This window comes from Misgurnus anguillicaudatus, unplaced genomic scaffold, assembly GCF_027580225.2.
Source record: "Misgurnus anguillicaudatus unplaced genomic scaffold, ASM2758022v2 HiC_scaffold_31, whole genome shotgun sequence".
Taxonomy (NCBI): Eukaryota; Metazoa; Chordata; class Actinopteri; order Cypriniformes; family Cobitidae; genus Misgurnus; species Misgurnus anguillicaudatus.
The window spans coordinates 212,669-239,583 of record NW_027395281.1 but is presented as its reverse complement, the minus strand read 5'-3'; the positions used below and the strand labels follow the sequence as shown (position 1 = coordinate 239,583).

General features: G+C 37.7%; 1 protein-coding gene across 1 annotated transcript in view; it reads left to right on the top strand.

The window, feature by feature from the left end:
* LOC129452791 (uncharacterized) overlaps window positions 1-26,602 on the top strand; it is a 30,151-nt gene extending 3,549 nt beyond the window's left edge. The window contains exons 3-10 of the mRNA XM_055216816.2: window positions 3,717-4,037; window positions 11,028-11,174; window positions 11,656-11,964; window positions 14,097-14,414; window positions 18,323-18,622; window positions 21,518-21,802; window positions 22,175-22,489; window positions 25,453-26,602. Coding sequence (XP_055072791.2) covers window positions 3,717-4,037; window positions 11,028-11,174; window positions 11,656-11,964; window positions 14,097-14,414; window positions 18,323-18,622; window positions 21,518-21,802; window positions 22,175-22,489; window positions 25,453-25,493 — 2,036 coding nt within the window. The 3' untranslated portion in view covers window positions 25,494-26,602. The remainder of the gene's footprint in view (window positions 1-3,716; window positions 4,038-11,027; window positions 11,175-11,655; window positions 11,965-14,096; window positions 14,415-18,322; window positions 18,623-21,517; window positions 21,803-22,174; window positions 22,490-25,452) is intronic.
* Window positions 26,603-26,915: the final 313 nt, after the last annotated feature.

Here is a 26,915-nt window from a genome sequence, read left to right as displayed (position 1 = left end):
CAAACAAGGCAAAAAGGGAATAAACAAAGCAATCAAACGAGAGTAAATATCACGTGGCTTTTCCTCAAGTCGATGATGCGACGTAGCAGTACTGTCTGCGGAGTGTAGTCCTCATCAGAGTCACAAATGCTTTCATCACGGGAACTCTTCCATGCAAAACACCGGCTTAGTGAGTACTAGAAGGCATCCTATCTGTTTATATTCCTAGTGATAAAGTTAGGTGTATTATTACATGTGATTGTGACATGATGTTACTACATGCACCGCGCTCCTTCCTCTCCGCTTGTCTGAGGTAAATCCTTCTCCCAGCAAAGCTGTCGGTGTCGCGCGTTCATGTGTTTTGGGGGCGTGGCTTTAATAGAAACCCAGAAGGGAGGGGGTGGAGTGAACGGAAAAATGAGCTGTGTTTAAAACAGTGGTGAGAGGTCTACAGACACTCGATTTTTATACTCTCTTTTTCAGAGTACTTACATTTTACTTATGTATTGATATATAAAGACAGTTTAAACAAATTTGTAAAAAAGTTTTTTTTAGATAATTCCTGCCTATCCTGCCTTTAAACCACAACTTCTCGTCTTCCTCCGGCTGTGTGATGAGCCAGTGCGACCTCACGTAATTGCGCAATGCCGTGGAAAGGTCACGTGTGAAACGCACATTTGCGGACCATTTTAAGCAGTAAACTGACACAAAGACATTAATTATTATCATTCCACATACAACAACGTCAGAACGGTCCTCTTGCTCCACACTTTGTAAACACTGGGCCGTAGTTTTGGATACTTCATCCGTGACCTCTTGACTTCATGACGTATTATGTGAGGTCACGCTGGCTCATCACACAGGATTGGAGAAAGACGAGAAGTTTTTTTTATTTTCTTACTAAAAATGACAATCGTTTCCCTAGATAAGACCTTTATGCCTTGTTTGAGATGGTTTAGAGTCCTTTAAAACTGCAATTTTAAACTGCATTAAAACTGTTAAATGTTGGGGTCCATTAAAGTCCATTAAAATGAGAAAAATCCTGGAATGTTTTCCTCAAAAAACATAATTTCTTCTCGACTGAAAAAAAAAGACATCAACATTTTAGATGACATGGAGTAAATTATCTGGATTTTTTTTAAGAAAATGGAATATTCCTTTAAGCTTTCATTACTGAGTGTTTATCTTTCTTTAGAAAAGACATTTTACAAAACCAATAATATGAAAAGCTCAAAAACCTCACATTTCTCCAGTATCCATATTTATTTTTAAATAAAACTTTATTAATCTCTCATATCAGATGGGTCATGTGGGTTACTAGGCCTGTATCTCATGAATTCATATACTTATACCACCCCTAACAGTTTGAAATGTTTTTGTTATTAGACATGTGTGCATCTGTGCACTGAAAGCTTTCAGGGCATACTAAATTATTATATAGTAGTACTGGTGCTAAACTAATATTATTAAATATACACTAGATATACACTAGTCATCATTTGAAGTGGATCAAAACATTTCATAAAAGTTGGTCCTAAAACCAATACCCAATACCCGTTCTTGTCTCAGGACAACTGGGATAAACTTTTTTGATCCACTTCAAATGTTCAAATGTTGACTAGTTTATAATTTAACAATTTATGTTTTCGTAAGGAAGTGTAAATGGTTCTATTTTTTATTGGTTTAATTTACAAGATTAATGACAAAGAATATAAAAACAATATTAACAGGGAGGGAGGACAGAAATTATATTACATATACATATCAAGTATAAGATACAAAACATACACAGCTGTATACTTATGCGTATAACAGCACAGTTAAAAACATCTTCAGGTGATCTGATCACATATAAACAGTTTTTCTTTTACATTCAGAAAGTTGTTTACTTGTAGAGCCGCACATAACAGAAAAGATTAAAACTTTTAGTTTTATCACAGAAGATGACTGACAGATGAATAGGCGGTCATTCACTGTTGATATATTAGTGTTAAGACTGCAATTGTTATGTATTTTGAGTATTTTTGTATCTGGATTGAGTGTCTACACTTGCTTCAGTGCTGTCTGCCCAGCTAACAGAAAAAAGTTCTAAGAACGTTCCCTGAAAGTTCTTTATGTTCCCAAAAACGTTCTGCCAACGTTAAAAGTGTCCAGTTTTCTTGACGTTCTAAGAACGTTTTTGTGTTGTCTCAACGTTAGAGTAATGTTACATTTTACCATTTTTAAACGTTATGACAATGTCATGTTTTAATGTTCACACAATGTTTAAAACAACAACTGTTTATTATATTGACTTCTTTGATCGTTATGTAAATGATAGAGAAACATTGCATTTTATTATATTTATTTTGTATATTTATATTATTTTATTATATTTATTATAAATTTATTATATTTTATATATCTATTATATATAAGTTTAGATGTTGATGTTTTGTTTCATTTTAAGTCACCACTATTGTGATTAGTGTTCGTTTTAGTTGGGCTCTTGAGCCTTGTCTTTTGCTTGCTAGTTTTTTCCCTGGTTGTGTTAACTTTTTGTTAATACACCACATTTGTTATGAACATGTTAAGTTAGTAGTGTATTTCTGTGGTGTGGTGGTTGGTACATAATGGTAAAAAAATCATTCCTAATTAATTTACTAATCAAAAGTTTATTTTCTGTCAATAATGTAAATGAGATCCAGCACTTTCAGAGCAGTTTGTCATTAAGGAGTTTAAGAAACTTTGGACAAAAAATATCTGCTGTATAATTGGGACGCACAAACATCAAGAATGAGACTATGAATCTCAAGCATGGTGACAAAGAAAATTGGAAAAAAAATCATTATTTATCCATGCTGCAGTGCATGATGGGAGTCCTGAATGAGATTTGTAATTTGTTAATACCCAGCATGCATTGCAGCATGAAGTTTTTCATTTAATTGTCACCATGGTTGAGATTCGTAGTCTGATTCTTGATGTTTGTGCATCCCAATTTAAGTGCAGATATTTTTTGTCCAAAGTTTCTAAAACTCTTTAATGACAAACTGCTGTGAAAGTGCTGGATCTCATTTACATTATTGACAGAAAATAAACTTTTGATTAGTAAATTAATTAGGAATGATTTTTTACCATTATGTACCAACCACCACACCACAGAATTACACTTTTAACTTAACATGTTCATAACAAATGTGGTGTATTAACAAAAAGTTAACACAACCAGGGAAAAAACTAGCAAGCAAAAGACAAGGCTCAAGAGCCCAACTAAAACGAACACTAATCACAATAATGGTGACTTAAAATGAAACAAAACATCAACATCTAAACTTATATATAATAGATATATAATATATAATAAATATATAATATTTAATAAATATAATAAAATAATATAAATATAAAAAATAAATATAATAAAATGCAATGTTTCTCTATCATTTACATAACAATTAAACAAGTCAATATAATAAACAGTTGTCGTTTTAAACATTGTGTGAACATTAAAACATGACATTGTCATAACGTTTAAAAATGGTAAAATGTAACATTACTCTAACGTTGAGACAACACAAAAACGTTCTTAGAACGTCAAGAAAACTGGACACTTTTAACGTTGGCAGAACGTTTTTGGGAATGTAAAGAACTTTCAGGGAACGTTCTTGGAACTTTTTTCTGTTAGCTGGGTGTTTAACTTAATATTAAATGTGACATATCTGTTCATCTGTTCTGATTTTGACTCTTTCTGTTTTCAGGTGTGTTTGCTGATAAAGTGAAGGCTGTAGCAGTGGGAGATTCTGTCATTCTGGTCAATAATGTTATCAAGAAACCAGGAGATGAGAAGATGGTGTTGAGGATTCGACACAACAACTCTCCTGTTGCTAAAATGACTGGAACGGTCTTAACTTATAATGTTAATGGTGAGAGATTCAGAGACAGACTTCAGGTGGATGATCAGACTGGAGATCTCACCATCAGAGACATCAGATCTGAAGACTCTGGATCTTATGAAGTAGATATCACTGTCGGCAGTCACACATATACTATACACAGATCATTTAGTGTCCCTGTCAAAGGTGAGTAGATCGCTTTAATAAAAGATAAAGATAATTTTAATAATCCTTCATCTCAGTTTAGATGAGATATTACACTAAACGAGAGTTACGTATGTAACTGTTCTATGAATCCCAGATGACCGCCAGAGGCGGTGCTTAAGCACTGAATGATCCATCTTGCGCATGCGCAGGTCGAGTGTTTATACCAAAAACATACATAATTCTTGTTCTTTTTCATCCCTACTGACCACCAGAGGCGGTGCTTAAGCACTGGATGACACATACCAAAAAAGTCACGAGGAATTTAGCACGTACCTTATTGAGAGGAGAGCGCAGAGTCAGGCAACAGGACCACCTCCAGTGGATGGGGGGTGGCGACATTCACCCAGTCCTGGAGAAGGTACTTGGTGATGCCCATGATGCCGCCTTACAGATGCGCACCAGGGGGCGTATTACAGAAAAGTCCTAACTTTAAAATCTTATCTTAACTGTTTGGTAACCATGGTAATTTCAGTTAGGACCTCATTTAAGACAAAAGCTATTACAGAATGATGTTCCTAAATGCATTATCTTATCTTAACTGCAGATAGGAAAGTGGTATTACAGAAGCATCCTAACTTGACAAAACATCCTAAAAACGGTCTTACCGTATTTTCCGCACTATAAGGCGCACCGGATTATAAGGCGCACCTTCAATTAATGGCCTATTTTAGATTTTTTTTAATATATAGGGCGCACCGGGTTATAAGGCGCATAGAATGAAAGATACTGCAGTCAAACGTTTGACTGGGTTTGCGTTATGCATCCACTAGATGGAGCTGTGCTAATGGGAATGTCAGATAAAGTCAAACTTTATTAAGCCTTCTGAAAACTCAGTTCACCATGTTGACGTTGTTCAAACGTTGATGTGCATATTAACAATATCTCCCAGCCTTGCTCACTCTTCTCCCAAACGTGGAAGGGAATATTTCAGTAAACACGTTGTAAATGAAACAGTCTGATACCCGCGGAAGCGCGCGAGCCGGCCGCCGAGAAGCGTCCTCGCGCGAGCCGGCCGCCGAGAAGCGTCCTCGCGCGAGCCGGCCGCCGAGAAGCGTCCTCGCGCGAGCCGGCCGCCGAGAAGCGTCCTCGCGCGAGCCGGCCGCCGAGAAGCGTCCTCGCGCGAGCCGGCCGCCGAGAAGCGTCCTCGCGCGAGCCGGCCGCCGAGAAGCGTCCTCGCGCGAGCCGGCCGCCGAGAAGCGTCCTCGCGCGAGCCGGCCCAGAACATTTTGACATTGACCCGGAGTTTTGATCCATATATAAGGCGCTCTGGATTATAAGGCGCACTGTCATTTTTTGAGAAAATTAAAGGCTTTTAAGTGCGCCTTATAGTGCGGAAAATACGGTAACTTTAGGGTAACCTCACAGGTGTCCTAACTTAGAACTTTAATGAGAGCCAGCTGAAACAATCACATTATGATAGAGCTGCGGGAGAATGAGATTGAATTTTTAACAAAGTGGGGGATGAAAAACAGCAATGTTTGTATTTGGATTACTCTTTGAATGTTTTTTACCTTCATACATTCACATAATCACAATGTTTCTCACTAGTGGAGCGATCTTTCAATTACTGTCATCCCTCATTATTAAAAAACAGTTAAGTTATCTTATCCGTGAACAGAGCCGGATTAACCCAAAGGCAAACTAGGCACGTGCCTAGGGCCCGATTGACGGGATGGGGCCCAGACAGAGGGGGAATTTTTTTTTTTTTTTACAAATGTCCCATCTCCAATTTCGCCGCTGTCGGGCGGGATCCCCATATCTCCAAAACCATTATTTTTCAGGAAATTAAAAAACGCCGTATTTTTTAAGTTATTAAACATTATTTCATTAAAGACGAGCTTTATGACTCGGAAGCAGAGAGATACGAGCTTATGCTCTCATTGATAAAATGGTACGGACACAGACGTCGCCGCTGCCAGCAGTGTTCAACAAATACTGCGGTCACATTGAGCCTTAAAGACGATGCTTCAATAATTAACCAAAGCTGACTGTAGTATACATCTTACTAAACTCGATTTTAAAGGTTTACGATCTTTAAGTGATGCAATACAAAACACGATGAGCGGACTGCTGTCTAATAAGTGGAAATGAATCTGCTCGTAAACTTACCTTCGTGGCTCACGGGCTTCCTTCTGCACAGAAGCATTACAGCTATCGACTTTTAATAAATGTACTTAAACCTAACTATTTTCACTTGTTAGTGCCTAACAAACAGAAGTATTATATTAATTAAACAGCCATTTTATCTCCAATAAATAAAACATTTACTTGTGTTTAACATTCACAAAATAATTTAATGGTGGTATGCAAAACATTCAATTTAATTCAAAATTGAATTCAATAAAAACATTGCTGCTTGTGTTTTACATGCACAAAATAATTTAATGGTGGTATCCAAAACATTCAATTTAATTACAGTATTATATTAGATACATTTTAAAACTTCAATGCATGTATGATAAGCCTAGTAATACGTAAATATTTAAAATACATCAATAACTGATATCATAGGTTAACACAGATAAAATCATAGTTAAGTCTTTCTTTATTAAGCGCATTACTGAGTGTATTTGTGTTTGTGAGTTTATGACTGTTGTTGTCTGAGGTGGTGACTCGGATGGGGACGCCAGTCATCAGAATGGTTGATTTTCAAGTTCATAGTTCTAATCTGTACCTGACAGAGTTCCTTTAAGGACACAGACATGGTTGCTGCAAAAAATAAATAAATAAAGGACAAACGATCATTTCCCTACGTTATATAAGGCATGTTTGCGTATAATAACGAGGCAAAAAAAAAAACAGTTCCTTGCATAATAATTCATGACTTTTTTCTTTAAGCCCCACAAAAATCACGTTAGATACCAAACATGATAACAAAACCAATGGATAGTGGCTAACTAAGTCAAATACAAGCAATATGTGCTTTAAATTCACTTCACAAACGTGAATAGCGTAAAGAAAAATCGGTAACACTTTATTATAATGTTCATGATTTAACATTAGTTAATGTATTAACTAACATGAACAAACCATGAGCAATACATTTGTTACAGTATTTATTCATCTTTGTTAATGTTAGTTAATAGAAATAAAGCTGTTCATTGTTTGTTCATGTTAGTTCACGGTGCATTAAATAACGTTAACCAAATTTTAATAAAGTATTAGTAATTGTTGAAATTAACATTAATAAAGATTAATAAATGCTGCACAAGTGCAGTTCATCATTAGTTCATGTTAACTAATGTAGTTAACTAATGTTAATTAATGAACATTATAATAAAGTGTTACCGAAAAATCTAGCAGCCTCAGAAACGATACATTAGAGTTTAGCACTACCATTACTTCGAGATAAAACTGTTATACATAATATAAAAACTGTTATTATATAATTTATATAACTGAAACATAAATAACCAGTGTTTTGAGGACATTTACCTCAGTGGACGTGTTGCTCGACGAGGATTTCGTTGCGATTCTCAATCTTGAAGAGAATTATGCAGCGAAGCTCTCCGGCGGATTACTGACACCTATTGGTTATTTACTGGTACTACTGCCTTAACAATGACACTCCCAATGGATAAAGTGAGGATAATTTAATAGCATTTAATAGAGCCGTGTAATGACGTATAAATAATACATTTAGCAAAAAATTGTCTGATAGACTGGTTAATATACAACACATGACTTAATTTGGTATACAAACAACCAATTTGTAAGCAAAGACTAGGCTATGTAAAATGTGAATTCACTTTTATTAGTAACTTTGGTAAGTTTCAGATTTCAATTCATAAATAACCTCGATGGGGGGGCCCAAAAAATGCAGCCTGCCTAGTGTAGTCCATTTATTTAATCCGGCTCTGTCCGTGAACACTTGATGGGATTATAGTGAATACAGTACACACTTGACTCAGCATCTATTTCTTGTCATCTCTATCAAATGTTGAAATGTACAATAGTATCCTAGCACTAAGGAAGAATTATTTTTTTTAATTTTTGTAAGTCACATTTGCTAAATGTTTAAATTGAATGGTAACTGATAGATGATGTGCTAAAACACTAATACAAAAAACACAGACTATGATTACTATGAATTTAATAAAATGTATTTTTCTGGCCCATTGAAATTAAAAGGACAATTCTTTTGTTTACTGTAGCAGCAGCTCACGCATTGCTGGTTGCTTGGTAACAGACATGACAGTTGATAGCCGAACATGATCAAGCGATTTGGGATTTCCTAACTAGAGATGAGATAAGATTTGGTGAGATAAGATGAGAATCCTAAATCAACTTAAGATTTGCTTCTGTAATATGAATTTGTGAAAAATCTTAACTTAACACATCATATCTTAAGTTAAGACCTAAGATAGAAAGTTTCTGTAATACGCCCCCAGGGGCACGCCGCGCAGGGCCGCCCATTTAGTTGAGACCACCCTGATAGAGTGGCACCTTACCCCAGATTGCAGGGGGTGATCACCTCGTTTATATGCCTGGGTGATTACATCTACCACCCAATGAGACAACCGCTGTTTGGAGAGAGCACAGCCCCTCCTAGGACCACCATAGCAGAGGAAGAGCTGGTCTGACCCTTCAGAAAAAGGGACACCAATCTGTGACACCCCACTGTGTCATTATCCACCCGAGCATGTCGAGAGGAAATGGCTGCCACATATACCCTTAAGGTAGCCGGGGACCGGCCGCAATCCAGGAGTGACTGGAGGAACTCTAAAATCTTTGGAACTGAACAGTGCACAGGGTCCACATTCCTGTCTGAACACCATGTTGTAAACAGCTGCCACCTCTTCTCATACTGCACCCAGGTAGAAGGTGCCCTTGCATTCAATATGGTATTGCGGAAACCATCTGAACACTCAGTCAGCAGCGGGTTGGGCCCTGCAGTGACCAGACCCACAGCTGCAGGCGGTGAGGGTCGGGATGCCAGATTCGGCCCCGTAACTGAGACAGGAGATCCCTCCTGTCTGGGAGGCGCCACAGTGAACCGTTGCAGAGACTGTACAACAGTGGAAAACATGTTCTTCCCAGCCAGAAGGGGGCTACCAACATTAGCCTGTGACCCTGCTGGAGGACTCTCTGTAGTGTTGGAAGAATCAGAGGGATTGGTGGAAATGCATAGAGGAGAACCTCTGGCTAATCGTTTGCGAGAGCATCCTGGCCCAGAGGGCTGCTCTTCTCCGTCCAGGAAAACCAGAGGGGCAATGGGTCGATTCCTCTGAGGCAAAGAGATCCACCCCTGCCCTGCTGAAGATGTCCCAGATGCTGAGGACCACATCCGGATGAAGCCGCCACTCCCCCGGCGGAGGGTTGCAATGGGAGAATAAGTCTGCCGCCTGATTCTGCTCCCCAGGCAAATACATTGCCCTCAGGCTGGCCAGGTGTGGCCCTGCCCGCAGCAGGAGGTCCTGGGATGCCTGCAGCAACGGTGCAGACCGTGTGCCTCCTTGGTGGTTTATGTGAGACACAGTCGAGACATTGTCTGATCGCACAAGCACAAGCCTCCCAGGAACGGAAGGAAAACCTGCAATGCCCTGTGTACAGCCCGCAGTTCCAGAACGTTAATGTGCTGTAAGCGCTTCCGCACAGACCACAGCCCCTGACCCAAGGGCATGCCCTGCAGGAGAAATGACCTAACTCTCCATGGGGCCAGAGCAAGAAGGCAATGACGTGACACCTTGAGTTTCCTGTGCCGTGCCACTTGACATCCAGATGAAAGCCGTGCAACCACCTCTGGAGGGGATGCAGCGACAGCAGTCCTAGAGGAATCACTGTAGCGGCAGCCGTCAGTTTCCCTAGGAGGCACAAAAACTCCACATAGCATAACTGCCTGCGAAAACACACAATACTTCCCTCAAACGCGTCTTCGCCCAAGTTGAAAATATTCAACTCAAGCGAAAAATTTGTATGACAAAGTTAAATCCCGTGAGTAATCTAGAGCGAGTTACGTGATAAGTGTCTGGTCTAAACTTTACTTCCGGTTTCTGTTTGTTTAATGGTCTGACTAGTTGCTGAAACTGAACTCTTAAACAAATACCTCATCAAAAATAACAAATGTTTTGGGTTCCTCTGTAATCTACGTGTTGTTTATTTTGCTTCCTATAGAAATAAGCTACTTTAAAGCAACACTGTGTAGTTCCATGTAAAAAGGACTTACAGCTCCCCCATGTGGTTGAAAAGCGCAACAGTGCCTGGTATCAGACACTCTTCTGCAGGCAGGGGGAGGGGTGGGGCTGTGTGCTCTACCCTCCACCGCCACTTTCAGAGTGTGCTTGTAGCAGCTAGGAGGCTGCTCAGGTTGCAGCAACAGTACAATTTGTCCAGTTAAAAGTTGTTCTATCACTGATATAATTTAAGAGACATTATTTAAAGGTAAAAACTACATTGTGTTGCTTTAAAAGGACTTTGTTGATATTTATTCTTCGCAGAGTTTACCGGAAGTTACGTGAGGAACACGAAAGCCGCTTGTTTATGTTGTTACTGCTGAAACCTTCTATATATTATACTGATGCAATAACACATTAAATATATTCTGTAATGAGGCTCTGTGGTAATTAAATATATTTCTGTAATAATTATATGTGCTGGATGTACAGTAGTTTTATTATTATTATGGTTTTACATTTCCATGACATCTTCTGAAACTTGAAAAACAGCAGAAATATTTTACTGATCTTAAAGGTGTTGCGAAGGATTTTCTTAAATTTTTGAAAAGAACCGCCTTCTCCACTTTTTTAAAAAATGCAATTGCGCAACACTCCTGATTGACAACTAGGAGGACCAATAGTCTTGATGATCCACCCGGAAAAAGAAAATCCTTCGCAAAACCTTTATTATTGATGAAACAGCTTTACAGCAGGTGTCTGATGTGGAGTAAATAATAATAAAATTAATCATCATCATTTATAATCTGTGTTTCATGAGTGAGTTGATTTTTTTCTTTCTGTGTCGCTTTGACAGATGCAGAGATTACAGTGGAGATGGGACACCATGCTTTTATACAGGCTGATCTAAAAGAACTAAAGGAAGGTGAAAAGATTGAATGGAGATTTGGGCAAAATACAGAGATGAAAGTTCCTGTGATACAGTGGCCATGGAGATCTCCAGGTACCCTCATAGCTAAACGTGACACATTGCATGTCAGAGCAAATGAGAATCATGATGAGGTTGAAGGAACTGCCTAAGGAGCTTAGAGACAGAACTGTGTTTTGTGGCAAACTTTCATTTGTCTTGCATCAGCTATATCAGTAAACGTTTTGATGCCCTGAAGCTTTTTGCACAAAAAAGCCTTGGTTAGAAACATGGCTTGTGACTGCGTCCAAACTATTTTTGCATAAACTCACTTCTGATGTTTTTTTTTTCAAATGTTATTTTTCTTGCTGCAACTTTGAGTATAAATCTTGTTTCACAGCAGTTTTACAATTAATTTCTGCCTTATAAACCCCAACAAGTGAGATTGTAATAAGATTTTTCTTTGGCTTTTTTCTCTGAAATCTTCTGGGAACTCCTAGAACCTCCTGAAGGGCCCCTGAAAACCCCTGGTCTAAAGCAAATGATTGATCTCATTTGTTTTTTATATGTGCTGCAGTTTTAGAGAGGATTGAAGTGAATGAGGAAGAATCTGCTGATCTGAAGACTTATCTTACTGACATACAGAAAGTTGATCTGATAGAGTGGAGATTTAAAGAAAATCTTATAGCTAAAATCAATCCTGCCAACAATATCTTCAGTACATATGATGGTAATAATAATAAATTCAGAGATAAACTGAAGCTGAATCCTCAGACTGGAGATCTCACCATCAATGACATCAGCTTGCTACTAACTGGAGACTATAAACTGAAAATCATCAGAGGAGGAGAAACCTCACACAAGAGATTCATTGTTGTTGTCAAATGTAAGTCAATCATTTCAGTCTACATAAATCTATTGTGTATTTTCATTATCTTTTATTATATTCTCATTTTGTCAGGTATTGAAGATATAATGTCATGGATTCTTTATTAAAATGTTAAAAATAGATTAAGCTCCCCGTTTTGCAGATTCATAGATTTGACAAGTTAATTAATGCTATTAAAGAAGTTTTGGGTATGTTGAAAGTTTATTTAAGCAGATTTCCATCACCCAAATTCCACTTTTTCTGTAGAATGACCCTTATCATCGATGTAACATGTTATATCATTCGATAGCGATAATTATTGTGTATCTTATTAAGCTTTTTAAAAAATGACAAGTAGAAAAAAGTTTTAATTTAACCACTGTATGTTTTATTTACATACTTTATTAGGTCAACCAATACATACTTTTTCTTTCTTCTTTCTTCTAGATATGAATTATAATTTTTATTTGATGAAACAAAAGCCGTACACCAGAAACCTCAGAAGAGTACTATATTTTTATTTATTCTAAATTCTCATTTACCTTCTTTCAATATATAAAAAAATGACTGAAGGAATGACACACTAAAATATCACTAGACACTAGGGCTACACAAAAATCAAATAAGTAGTAAATTGCCATGCTCTTCAAAGCGTCATTTACTACACAAAGCAGTAGTTCATTTGCAAGTATTGCAAGCGATATGTCCGCCATAATGAAGTAAAAATTGCCCCGATTGTCAGTGAACTCTGGCTTTGTGTAGTAAATGCAGCTCCGCCTTAAATCAGGTGATGGCGATTTACTAGACACAAAGTTCCGTGGTATAGTCACGGAATATTTTGCTCATTTATCGGTTTCATTGTCACAGTTCTCCACATTTTTCCGTGTCGATACCACTGACTTTCTTTCATGTTTTTCCTATTTTTAAACCATTTCCGCGTGGGTTTTAGCTTAGATTTGGGGTTTGTGTTAGGATGTCACTTTAACTATTGGTTTATACTATTTTTTTTAAACAATTGTCGCTTGACATTAGGGTTAGAGTTGGGTTTGGATTTCACTTTATGTTACAGAAAGTCGTTCTAACCTCAAACCCACGCGAAAATGGTAAGAAAATAGGAAAAACAATTGAGTAACCCATACATGAAACTGAAAAAGAAAGTCCTTGGTATGGACACAGAAAAACTGTGGAGATCCGTGACAATGACACGGATAAATGAGCAAAATATTCTGTGACCATAACACGGTAACTCGTGAGATCAGGTTGGTCAGCTACCTGTAGCATACAGGTATATGTTATTAGGTTAAAGAAATGATTAAATATGACATCAGAATTGTACATCAAAATAATTAAATTCAGTTTTATTTATGTAAGGGCTGTATTTAAGTGTCATTGTGGTATTGTGGTTTAATACCGCTCAGTTCCTCTGTAACTATTGCAGCATAAGTATATTACCCAGACGAATTATGTGAATGCTTTGTTCTGGAAAAGCTAACTATTGCGGGATAATTATATTTCGTAGACAAATTATGTGAATGCTTTGTTAAAGAGAAATGTCTTAAATTTAGACTTAAATTGATTGACTGTGTCTGATTCTCAAACGTTTTTTGGTAAATCATTCCAGAGCTGAGAGGCTGTGAGATTCTGGCCAGCTTGTAGAACCCTTTAATTGTATTGTCAACAGGTATTGTCAGGTAATAAAATAGAATTGATTAACAAAAAAATAAACAAGAATAACTTAAAACACTACTAAAAGATGCTAAAATGCAAAGGAAAGAAAATAGAAGTGAATTTATGGCAGAATGTTATATAAAAGTAGTAAAGAAAAGTAATATCTTTACACAATAGATACACAACAGAGACTAAGATCCTTCAGTAGCAGCAATATTGACCAGCTCCTATTTTACTGAAATCACTTAACCCATTAGATGAATTCTCACTTTTAGGACATTCATAAAATTCATCATCTAGATGTTATAGTTGTGTTTATATTTATAGACTGGAAGAGAATCTATAAGATTTTGTTAAAAAACTGAGCTTCATTTATGAGAATATGAGCTGATGTTTATAATAAGTATAAGACACTTAATAGATGAAAATCACCTGAATTGATTTCATTTGTGTGTTTCTGTTTTTGTCTGCTGCCGTTACAGGTGAAACAGAAGAAGTGACGGTGTATGAGGGAGAATCTGTCCATCTGAAGACTAAAGTTACTGACATACAGAGAGATGATCTGATAGAGTGGGCATTACGATCTGAAGACTGTGTCATAGCTAAAATCAATCCTGCCAACAATATCTTCAGTACATATGATTGTTATAATAGTGAATTAAGAGACAGACTACACCTGGATCCACAAACTGGAGATCTCATCATCGATGACATCACATGGGGAGACCGTGGATATTATATACTGAAGATCATCACAGATGGAGAAACTTACTACAGAAAATTCCTTTTGGCTGTCAAATGTGAGTCATTTAAAGGGATAGTTTACCCAAAAATGAAAATTCTGTCATCATTTTCTCATCCTCATGTTGTTGTAAACCTGTATGAATTTTTTTCTTATAAACACAAAAGAAGATATTTTGGTAAATGATGGTAGCACGCAGTTGACGGTATCCATTGAATTCCATCGTATTTGTTTTTTCCAAATTTCTCACTCTGAAATACGGGACAAAAGATGGCCTGCCGCAGAAGTGCGGATATGGGTTTGTGTATAAAGTGTATTCATTTTTCAAAATGAAAGCTAATCTCCCGACTAAATATTAATTTTTAACTCTTACGCTTTGGCAACATACGGTAGGTTTATTAATAGTTTACATCTTTACTTTTATCACAGTGATTCAAACTATTGTCTTTACTATCTATCAAAACTAAACACTTGTGACACCTGCAACAAGGGTAATTTTCATGGATAGAAGACAAGGAGGCTGATGTAAAACAGAAATAACAGTTTATTGAGAATTATGGTAAATATTAGATGATGGAAAGAGGCATTCCAGATATCCAAAGGCACATGAACACACTCCAAGGCCAGCCAATGCAGAGCAGAAAAAAAGAGTAAATCAATACACAGATGATGATAAATACTAAATCCTCTGAGGGGGAAAAAGAGAGTCAGGTTAGTCCAAACAGCATATCCGTAGCATGTATAGCGGACAGTGTTTATATGCCTGTGAGAGTCTTTTATAGTCAGGGTAATGCTTGGCTACTTCAGGTGCAGGTGATTAGAATGCATCCCCCCGGAGGAACCAAAGAACGTTCTTCGGGACCGAATCCTTCCCAGTCCACAAGGTACTCCAGCCGCCCAGCCCAACGCTTGGAGTCCAGGAGATACCGGAAGGTGAAGATGGAGGCTTTTTTGTCGAGGGGGCTTCTTTGCCAGGTCCTGTGGGAGTAACAGAAGGGACTGGTGAATGATATGGTTTGAGTTGGGAGAATGGATGGATCCAATAGTGAATGGGGTGACGGAGCTTGAAGCCTACCGGATCAACCTCCTTATTGATGATGAAGGGTCCGATGTACTGGGGACGTAGCTTTTTGCAGGGCAGGCAGAGATGGATGTTCTGTGCGAAATGCCAGACTTGATCCTCGCATTTGATGGTGGGCGTCGGGGCACGACGAATGTCCGTCAGCTACTGCTGGCATCTGACAGCTGCCTGCAGGTGATGGTGAGCTGAGTCCCAGACCCTCTCGCTCTCCTGAAACCAGTGCTGATGAGAGGGTACCTTAAATGTGAACTCACCCCACGGGAGAACCTGGCTCCAGGAGTGTTGGTTATGGCAGAAGGTTCGGAGGTTCCATTCAGTCTGGCTGTTGGTCTGAGGGTGATATACAGAAGATAGGCTGATGATTACATCCAGGACCTTAAAGAACCCTTTCCACACTCTTGAAATGAATTGGGGACCTCTATCGGATACTATATCTTCAGGGATACTGAAATAGCTGAAAACTAGAAGATTAACTGAGCGCTTTCCATGGTTGTGGGCAGACCCTTAAGAGGTATCAATCAGAGTATTTTTTAAAACTATCCACCACCATGAATATGGAGGTGTTACCATGAGATACCAGGAGGTCTGTTGCAAAGTCAACTCCTAGTTGTGACCAGGGTGACGAGGAATCAGGAGGGGACAAAGTTTACCACTGGGCAAGTGTTGAGGTGTTTTAGCCATGGCGCATTCCTAACACCCCCTCACAAACCTTCTGATGTCCTCTGCCATATTGAGCCACCAGAAGCGATGTTTCAGCAGCGAGAGGGTTTGTTGGATGCTGGGGTGACCAGTACCTGGAGAAAAATGAGCTTTCATAATAAACAATGTTCTGTGTTGCAAGGGTACATACTTGTGTCCATCAAGACAATCTGGCAGAACATTTTGACTTTCAGAAGTGGTATCCTCCTCACTCCATTCAATCGGGCAGATGAGGACCATCTGGAGAAATCATTCTGGACAGTTGATCAGCTTTACAATTTTTACTGCCCTGCACAATTTTTACTTATGGTAGGAAATGGTGAAATCAAACCATGGTACAAAAAACAGAGCCCACCTGGTCTGCCGGGTGTTTAGTTATTTCTCCTCTCACAGGTACTGCAGTTTTTTATGGTCTGTCAGACCTGTAAAGGGGTGACGGCACCTTCAAGGCAATGTTTTATTCGTCCAACGCCAACTTAGTCGCAAGGAGTTCAAGGTTGTCAATATCGTAATTCTTTTTCACCGGGTTGAACTTATAGGAGAAATATGCACATGGTTGAAGACCGGTAGGGGTCACAAAAGCTGTTTTTTTCACAGATCCTGATAAGATTGTATGCGATGCGTAAATCATGCTTTTTAGCACCACAGAGCTGTTCAAGCACCGCTGGGACGAGGGGAAGAGGATAGCAAAACTTTTTAGTTATGAGATTCAAGCCTCTGTAGTCGATGCAGGATCGTAAACCTCCATCTTTCTTTGACACGAAGAAGAATGGTGAATCAGCAGGGGAAGTAGATGGTCGTATGTACCCTTTTCCAGTGCTTCTTGAATGTACTTCTCCAAAGCATCTTGTTCCAGGATGATGAGCGAGTAAATCTTCCCTTTAGGTACTAGTTCACCCGGAAGGGGGTCAATTGCAGTCCCATGGCCAATGAGGTGGAAGTTTCGAAGCTTTCTTGGGACAGAAGACAGCGAAGTCTGACTTTGAAGTCAGCGTATTCTGGGGCGTATTCAGAACTTTGAAGTCAGCGTATTCAGCGTATTCTGGGACTTTCTATAGATGTACTGCATACCTTTATAGACTTAGGACAATGATGGGGTTTTGGCATTTTAGGAAAGCATTGTGGGATCGGATCTCCCTAGGATCACATCTGCAGTGAAATTCTCCAGGAACAGAAATGTAATCCTCTCCTGATGTAATATTCCTACTGTCAGAGTTATCTCACTGGTTCAGTGTTGCACTGTAAAACGATTAAAGGTGCTCTAAGCGAATTCACGCGTTTTAGACCATAAAACATTTTTTGTTACATACAGCAAACATCTCCTCAATATCTGCTTGCTGCCTGTCCGCTGATCAAACTGTAAAAAATGCGATCTCTGTAGTCGCCCAGGCTCCACAAACTTCATTATAAACACGGTGGCCAAACCTACAAACAGAAACCATAACAAAGTGTTCCAGGTGATAAACGACAAGAAGGATTTGAGGGTGGGGGTTGGGCGCGTTCATGAAAGCACCGGAGGGAGGGGGAGGAGTTAGCTACGCTCCATTTGTTTGAAAACAGTTCAAATATCAACAAAAACTGACGTCTCGCAGATTCGCTTAGAGCGCCTTTAATGGCTTTCCTAGTTACTGATTTAACATTTAGTCTCTGGTTAATGCGCTCTTTCTGGATGTTAAGCTGCTGGCAAAGCTGGGCAGAGATAAAATTCCCGGCTGACCCAGAGTCGAGTAGGTTAAACACTGTAACAGAGAATTTGGTGGAGGAAAATTTGACTTTTGTGGTGAGAGGAGAATAAATCTGTTTGTCGGGTTAAACCATACTCAGCAAAGCTCTCGGAGGTCAAAAAGGGGCAATCTCCAATGATATGCCCATTGCTGGCTTAGTACAGACAGAGACCCTGGGTGAGCCGGGTCACCCAATGTTGGTAGACACCTCCTACCTGTCCATCAATTACCCACTGTATGTATATTAGGCAACATCCCAGAGTCAACAACCACCAATCACTACCATTTGCTCTGTATTATTGACACTTCTGTTACTATAAAGTATTATCAAATATCCTTTGTTTCCTTCATTGGGCAAAACAGATGAATAAATATATTATTTTTCCGTTACATAAGACACTTAATAGATGAAAATCAACTGAATTGATTTAATTCCTTTGTTTCTGTCTGCTGCTGTTACAGGGAATACAGTGTTTGTGGATGAGGGATACTCTGTTGATCTGAAGACTGATCTTACTGACATAAAGAGAGATTATGTGATCGAGTGGAGATTTGGAGAAACTCTCATAGCTAAAATCAATCCTGTCAACAATATCTCCAGTACATATAATGACAATCTATTCAGAGATAAACTGAAGCTGAATCCTCAGACTGGAGATCTCAACATCAAAGACTTCAGAGAGGAACATAAAGGAGGTTATAAACTAAAGATTATCAGAGGTGGAAAAACATCATACAAGAGATTCACAGTGTCTTTCGGAGGTAAGTAATTCAAATGTTTCAGTGCAGGGGCGGCGTTTGCATATGGCAGGCTATGGTAGTTGCCATACCCTTCAGACAAAACATCAGAAATCGATTGGCTTCAGGGGGTTTTCACACCTGCTTTGTTTAGTTCGATTGAATCGTACCAGAGTTCGATTGCTTAGTTGGTGCAGTTCGTTTGGGCAGGTGAGAATGCAGCAATCGAACTCTGGTGCGCACCAAAAGCGCACCAAACAAGCGGACCGAGACCAGCTTGCAGAGGTGGTCTCGGTACACTTTCAAACGAACTCTAGAGCGGTTCGTTTGTGGTGAGAACACGATCCGAGATCAAAGCGACCTAACTGCAAAAGTACTGCGCATTTTGGACTAAACCAGCTGCCGTAGTCAGCTCAGCAGTGCATTATCGGATGAGGAAGTGTTTGTTGACTGTTTCTAATAGCAATATTAACAATGACAAATCGCGGACATACCTGGAGTTGCGAGGAGGTGCGGGCGGGGCCTCGGAAATTTGCTAAAAAAGTTACAATGTAGCATTTTTTGCTTTTGGTCCGGACCAAATGAACCGAATTACAGATGTGAAAACGCCCTTAATGATGCTCATTAAAGATAATTAAAAAAAAAATTTAGTAGAACATATCTGCACATTGGTACATCACTAATAGGTGTAATTTACACATGTGTTCGACTTATGTGCTCTATCACAGGGGTTTTCAAACCTGTCCTGGAGGACCACCAGTACTGCACATTTTGCATGTTTCCCTTTTGTGACACACCTCATTCAGTTACCTTACACACCCAGTTTAGGTCTTGCAGTTTCTACTAATGAGGTGAAGATTTAAATCAGGTGTGTCTAATGAGGGAGACATGCAAAATGTGCAGTACTAGTGGTCCTCTAGGACAGGTTTGAAAACCCCTGCTCTATCACATCTTAACTCTTTCACCGCCAGCGTTTTTTAAAAAAGTTGCCAGCCAGCGCCAGCATTTTTCATGATTTTCACCAAAGTTTAATGCCTTCCAGAAAATGTCCTTCTTTGAATATATAAACATACAATATACCAAATGAAAGAACAGACCCTCTGCTTTCAAACAACAAAAAAAAAACTGTTTCTTCCTACCTTCAGTGGTTCTTTTGTAATCAGCTTTTGAATATGGGTAGGTTTCTGCAAAAACACCACATTTTGAGCAAAAAGCAGAGATAATTCCATTTTTGTGACAGACTTTTCATAGAGATCCCATTCAGAGCGATCTTTAAAACAGACACGGACATGCAGCCGCTTGCCATAGGGCAATACTTCCGGGTTTAAAAAGTTGCGGAAGTGCGCCACCTGGTGGATAATAGCGGTATTGCGGAAAGACGGAAAATCTCGTCATTGGCGGGGAAGCGTTTTCCCTTAATTGACGAGATATCTCGTCAATGGCGGGGAAAAAGTTAAAAAGTTTGTGTGTTTATTAAAGTCGCTATGAAATTTAAATGAAAAACTAATTTGTTTTGAAATATTGTGGTATTTTTGACATATGACTTATCATGTGCCCTCATAATTTGCAATCAAAAACTCAAATCTCCTCCCGTCCTCAAAATTATATCTCTTTACTTGCGGTCATATGGTATGACAGGTGACAAAATCAAATCCAGCCAGTTTCATTCAGATATACGTCAACACTGGGTAAATAAGGCCTTACTACTTCTGTTTCATTGCGACTTTAAGTGTTTATTGGTGGTTTTCATGACAAGATTTGTGAAGGGATGTCACAGTATGTTTTGTTTTGATATATATTGTCTTAGTTTATCTGTTGCTGGAGTTGCACTTAGTTAAGAATTACAGCCTTTGAAAAGCACAACAACAACCATAATTTTCAGTTTTTATTTTTGTTTTCATTTGTATTGCTTCTGTATTGTTGTCTGTAAATGTACGTCTGTGCAATTTAGTAGGATTTTGTACAGGTTGGTGGAGTATGTACACACAAACACACGCACACGCACGTACACACAAACACACACACTTACATTCAGTCAAATTTTTGTGCCATTTTTATAAAAACAGACATTTCAAAATGCATAAAAACTACAAACATTCTACTTTTTGAAATAATATTTATTTTTAATGTCCTTTCTAATGTTGATATAAACATAAATTCACACAATGTATCACTAAAGTAGTGATGTGAGCAGTTGGTCACATCCAGTGAAATTAATGGGTCTCTATGGGCATCTGCTGGTTAAAATTGTTTATTTCCTAAACTGTAATTATTTTATCTTTTTTTTTAAACACCAGATGGCCGAATTCAATGCATAACATCTAGATCAATATCTAAAAACAATTTAAATCAAATTTAGATCATAATTTATGTAAAGTATTCATAAAATGTTTATAAAATGTTTATATTTTACAGGCAAGCTAATGGTGTAATTGAGGAATTTAGTGGTAAACAAGTAAAAATATTTCATATCTCCCAAAACACAACATTAATTTAAAGATGGGAAACAAACAAAAAAGAACTCTAATGTATACAGGAAAATAGGGGCTTATGAGGGATAAACCTGATTTTAACTGCAGCGAAAGCAACTTTTTACACTTGTTAATTTGAAAGGGTAAACTGAGACAACACATCTGTACATCATTTCGGATATTTAGTCGTTTTTTTAATAATATTGATTTAATCACACATGACAACTACATAACGTGACATTTTTAAACAATTAAACACACTGACTGAATATTTAGTGAATTATTACCATCAATATTACACATTACCATCATTTACCCAATAGAATGATGAATTCTCAATGTAAGGAGATTTCATAAAACTCATCAATTCATTTATTTAAAGACACTTAATAGATGAAAATCACTTGAATTGATGTCATTTCTGTCTTTCTGTTCGCTGCTGTTACAGTGACAATGCTGGAAGTGGATGAGGGGAAATCTATTAATCTGAAGACTAATACTGACATACAGAGAGATGATGTGATAGAGTGGAGATTTAGAGAAACTCTCATAGCTCAAATCAATCCTGCAAACAATATCTCCAGTACATCTAATGATGATAAACTGAAGCTTAATCCTCAGACTGGAGATCTCACCATCAATGACTTCAGAGAGAATCATGATGGATTTTATACACTGAAGATCATCAGAGATGGAAAAACCCTAGAAAGGATTTTAATTGTGTCTATCAGACGTGAGTAACTGAAATGTTTCAGTATAATAATGATTTTATGATCATCTGTACTCTGTTGACAGTATACTGTAGATGTAAGAGTGATTTATGACTATTAACTTACAGTGAAGATTTTCAGTGTTTAACTCTTTCCTGCCAGCGTTTTTAAAAAAAAGTTGCCAGCCAGCGCCAGCATTTTTCATGATTTTCACAAAAGTTTAATCATTCTCTCATATTTATATACTGATAGAGAATCTGAAAGATTGAGTTAATAAACAGAAATTCATTTATGAGAATATGAGCTGATGTTTATAATCAGTAAATAAGACACTTAACAGATGAAAATCACCTGAATTGATTTCATTTCTGTCTTTTTGTCTGCTGCTGTTACAGGTGAAGTAGAAAACAAACTGTATACGAAAGAGGGAGTATCTGTCGATCTGAACACTTTTCTTAATGACATAAAGAGAGATGATGTGATCGAGTGGAGATTTGGAGAAACTCTCATAGCTAAAATCAATCCTGCCAACAATATCTTCAGTACATATGATGGTGATGATGATCTATTCAGAAGTAAACTGAAGCTGAATCTTCGGACTGGAGATCTTAAGATCAAAGACATCAGACAGAAACATGAAGGAGTTTACAAATGGAAGATCACCAGAGATGGAGAAACCTCATCCAGGAGATACATTGTGTCTATTTCAGGTGGGTAACTCACATCTTTCAGTGTAATAATCAAATCAAATCAATGTTTATTTAGATAACACTTTAAAAAAAAACGTATAAAATATAATGTGAAATGAACAATTAAAATAAAAATAATAATAATTTTTAATTTTGATAACAAAATTTTGACTGAATGTAAGTGTGTGTGTGTGTGTGTGTGTGTGTGTGTACATGCGTTTGTTTGTATGTGTTTGTTTGTGTGTACATACTCCACCAACCTGTACAAAATCATACTAAGATTGCACAGACGTATATTTAAAGACAACAAGCAATACAAACGAAAACAAAAATAGAAACTGAAAATCATGCTTGTTTAAAATGCTTTTCAAAAGCTGAAATTCTTAACTAAGTGCAACTCCAGCAACAGATAAACTAAAACAATATATATAAAAACAAAACATACCGTGACATTCCTTAACAAATCTTGTCATGAAAACCACCAATAAATACTTAAAGTCGCCATGAAACAGAAGTAGTAAAGCCCGATTTATAGTCGTGCGTACGTTTTTCATGTGCGTAGCTCTGCTTAGCCTGAAGTGCACCTCACAAAATTTTTAACAGCGCGTCAGTTCTACGCGGACCGCAAGCGCTGTGATTGGTCCACCAGAACCCCTCCCGTCATGTAAAAAAACTGCGCCATAGGTATTTCCGTTTACGACGGTGAAAACAAAGAAAGTTGGTCAAGTTGAGGAGTGATTTAACTCAAACTGCAACTAAAGTCACTGTTTATTTACTTACATCATTGCTGGTCTTCTCAAATTATATACAACAAGTTGCTGTTTCTTCTTCGTTTGTGGGTTAACTTGCCAAGCTTCTTCTTCTTTGATGGTCACGTTGCTACTGTGGTTACACGCGTGGATACTGCATAGCAGCAGTCTGCGCGTGTGTTTGCACGTTGACACGGACAACCACGCAAAAGTATAAATGAAAACAATGTGGAACCTACACGGTAGGACCTACACACAACTATAACGAGCCCTTTAGGGCCTAATTTACCCAGTGTTGACGTTATCTAAATGAAACTGGCTGGATTTGATTTTGTCGCCTGCCATATCATATGACCGCAAGTAAAGAGATATCATTTTAAGGAGGGGAGGAGATTTGAGTTTTTGATTTTATTAAAAATTGTGAGGGCACATGAATTTTTTTTTAAATAATGAAGCTCACAGATGTCAAAAATACAGCAATATTCCAAAACATTTTTCATTTTAATTTAATTGCGACTTTAATAAACACACAATAAAGACTTTTTAATGATGTGATAGAGCACATAAGTTAACCAACTAAGTAAACACTAAATTAAAACTCTTAATGCATAAACTTGTCTTACCTTTTGTCGTCATGCAGTTTTTATTGCATTTTTGAAGTGGCCATGTTTAAAAATGTGCACAAATAATTAATACAATTTGCTATGACTGCGCTACAACTTCCCAGTGGAACAGAAGGCCATACAATTTAAAGGCGGAGTCCACGATGTTTGAAAAACGCTTTGGAAAAGGAGACGGGCCGACTACCAAAACACACTTATAGCCAATGAAATCAAATCAAATGCCGGGTTGCGTATGTGTGGGGCGGGTCTATCAACAGAAGGTCCAGATTCTATTGGGGTAGGGGCGTGTTTGTTTAGGTGATTTCAAATATCAACATTGGCTTTCAAACATTGTGGACTCCACCTTTAACTGAGTTGGCTTTGGAATAGGATGGACCTGAAGGCCTACGTGCAAATTAAAATTACTTAAAGGGACACTCTACTTTAAAAAAAAATGCTGATTTTCCAGCTCCCCTAGAGTTTTTTTTAACTTTTACCGTTTTGGAATCCATTCAGCTGATCTCTGGGTCTGGAGGTACAACTTTTATCATAGCGTGGCATAATCTATTAAATCTGATTAGAACATTTGCATCACGCCAAAACTAACCAAAGACTTTGGATATTTTTACTCATTTAAAACTTGACTCTTTTGTAGCTACATCGTGTACTAAGATGGACAGAAAATTAAAAGTTGTGATTTTCTAGGCAGATATGGCTACTCTCATTCTGGCGTTATCAAGGACTTTGCTGTCGTAACATGGCTTCTTGCTCTATGATATTACGCAGCAGCCAAAATAGTACCCTTATTAACGGTCAATAGCAGATAACTTTTTATAGCACATGCATATATGTTGCACTGTACAGCGTTGGATATATGAATGAAGGCTATTTGTCATTTATTTAACTTGTTCTCAGAAAGAAAATACTGTAAATCCATTACAGCAGGGGTTTTCACACTGAGTTTACTTGTTTTTTATTGCATTTTGAACACTACTCAAGAGTATTGAGTATTATGACCATGAATCCAGTGGTGGGTTTTGGTTATTAACTCATTGATATCTGGGGCCCGTTTCAGTAAGGAGGTTCAACCAACTATGAACTAAAACTTTAATTCTGAGTTGACTTACTCTGTGATGGGGAAACTCTGAGTTTTCAGGTACAGAACGGCTGAAATTAGTTAATTCAACCAACTCCAGGTAGGTTAACTCCAAGTTAAGTGCGTACACAACTACTATGAAAAGCCATCGTTAATTGAGCTCTGATATTACGATTCACCATGGCAACAGTACGAGGTCTAAATCCTTTTTACTACTAAACTGAAAGTGTTACTGCAAGTGTACAGCAACTACGAGCATATATTTTTAAGGAAAAAGTTGTTGAGAATTGCTACTCTAGTAAAAAGTGGATGAGTCTGTGAGTTTACACAATTAAACCTGCCACTGACCAGGTTAGGTTCACAGAGTAAGTTAACCCGGAAACCAGTGTTGGGGTAAGTTACTTTTAAAAGTAATGCATTACAATATTAAGTTACTCCCAAAAAAAGTAACTAATTGCGTTACTTAGTTACTTTTCATGGAAAGTAATGCTTGCGCTACTTTTTAGTTACTTTTACTCTCATCTCTGTTTCTTACAGGTTCCACAGAGATTCAGTGGAGACAGAGATGCTGCTGTTGAGTAAACGCAAATAGTAGCAATGATTTTCCTCCAGTATAACATCATCAACATTACAAACTATTAGTTGTGTTGTGTTCGTGTAGTTTAAGTGAAAATACTCTGTAAAGTTCACAGATTCAGCTCATGTAGCTCATGTGTCTCAGTCTAAAGAGAGAAAGTGTTTGTGTTGAAGAATCTTGAAATCAGACTTTGAAGATTCAGTTTTACATCGACTGATAAACTGTGTGTTAGACTGATTTGATTTTTATATGACAGTCAGCCAGTTTATATTATTTTAGCCTTTTTTTAAGCTTTGCCAAACGTTTATATTCTAAACTATGTGCCTTTTTATTATAGCCACAATTGTTAATAAGTAATTACTAATATACATTTTGTTATTATATATCAGTATTATGTGTGTCATAGAAAGTCTCTGACAGTGTTAATCTAACATCTTTAATTTGATTTGAATGCAGATTGGGTTTGTTTTCATGTTGACTCAGTTCACATGATCATCTGTATGGACATACATATCTGTTGTGTTTTTGCTCTGTTTATTAGCGTGAGACTGTATAATGCATTGATTTATAGCACTTAAAGGTGCAGTGTGAAAATTTCAGCGGCATCTAGTGGTGAGGTTGCAAATTGCAACCAACGGCTTAGTCCACTGCTCACCCCTCGCTTTTGAAACACATAGAACATCTACGGTGGCTGCCACCGGAAAAACATGTCATCATCGGAGACATCTTGGTAAAAAAATTTGTCCGTTAAGGGCTTCTGCAGAAAAATGGCGGCACAAAATGGCGACTTCCATGTAAGGGGACCCTCGGTGTATGTAGATAAAAAGGTATTTTTCTAAGGTAATAAACACAACAAAACGGTTCATTATGAAAGGTCTTTATACTTCCCTGATAATATAGTTTTGTAGATTATTTTGCATTTTTGTTAAGAGATCCTTCTAAAAATTACACACTACACCTTTAATTCAAAGATTGCACTTAACAAAAAAATGTCTTGTCTTTCAATTTAATTTAGTTCTTTGAACATATGTGTATTGTTACAGATTTGATATAAATCACTTATGTTATAATCCTCATTTTGCACACAAATTATTAAATAAAAGCATTTGAATAAAGTCACATTGCTTTTTTATTTATGTGAGACATTTTATACTTTGTCTTAGTGATAGTACACTACACTAATATGATGTTTGTGTGTGATTATGTAATTATTTAGTTTGCATCTGAATGTACATAAAATTAATTTGTGTAGCGGAAGTGTGAATACAATTAATGCAGATCTAAACCTTTACCACAATAAAACCATGGTTAATTTTCGTAAGGGTTAGAGTCATTTGGATGAAACAGCGGTTCTGGCTAGATATGATACAGTTTCGACCTAAACCCAATGAAAAGTTTGGTTTATGGATAGGTTTGAAAGCAG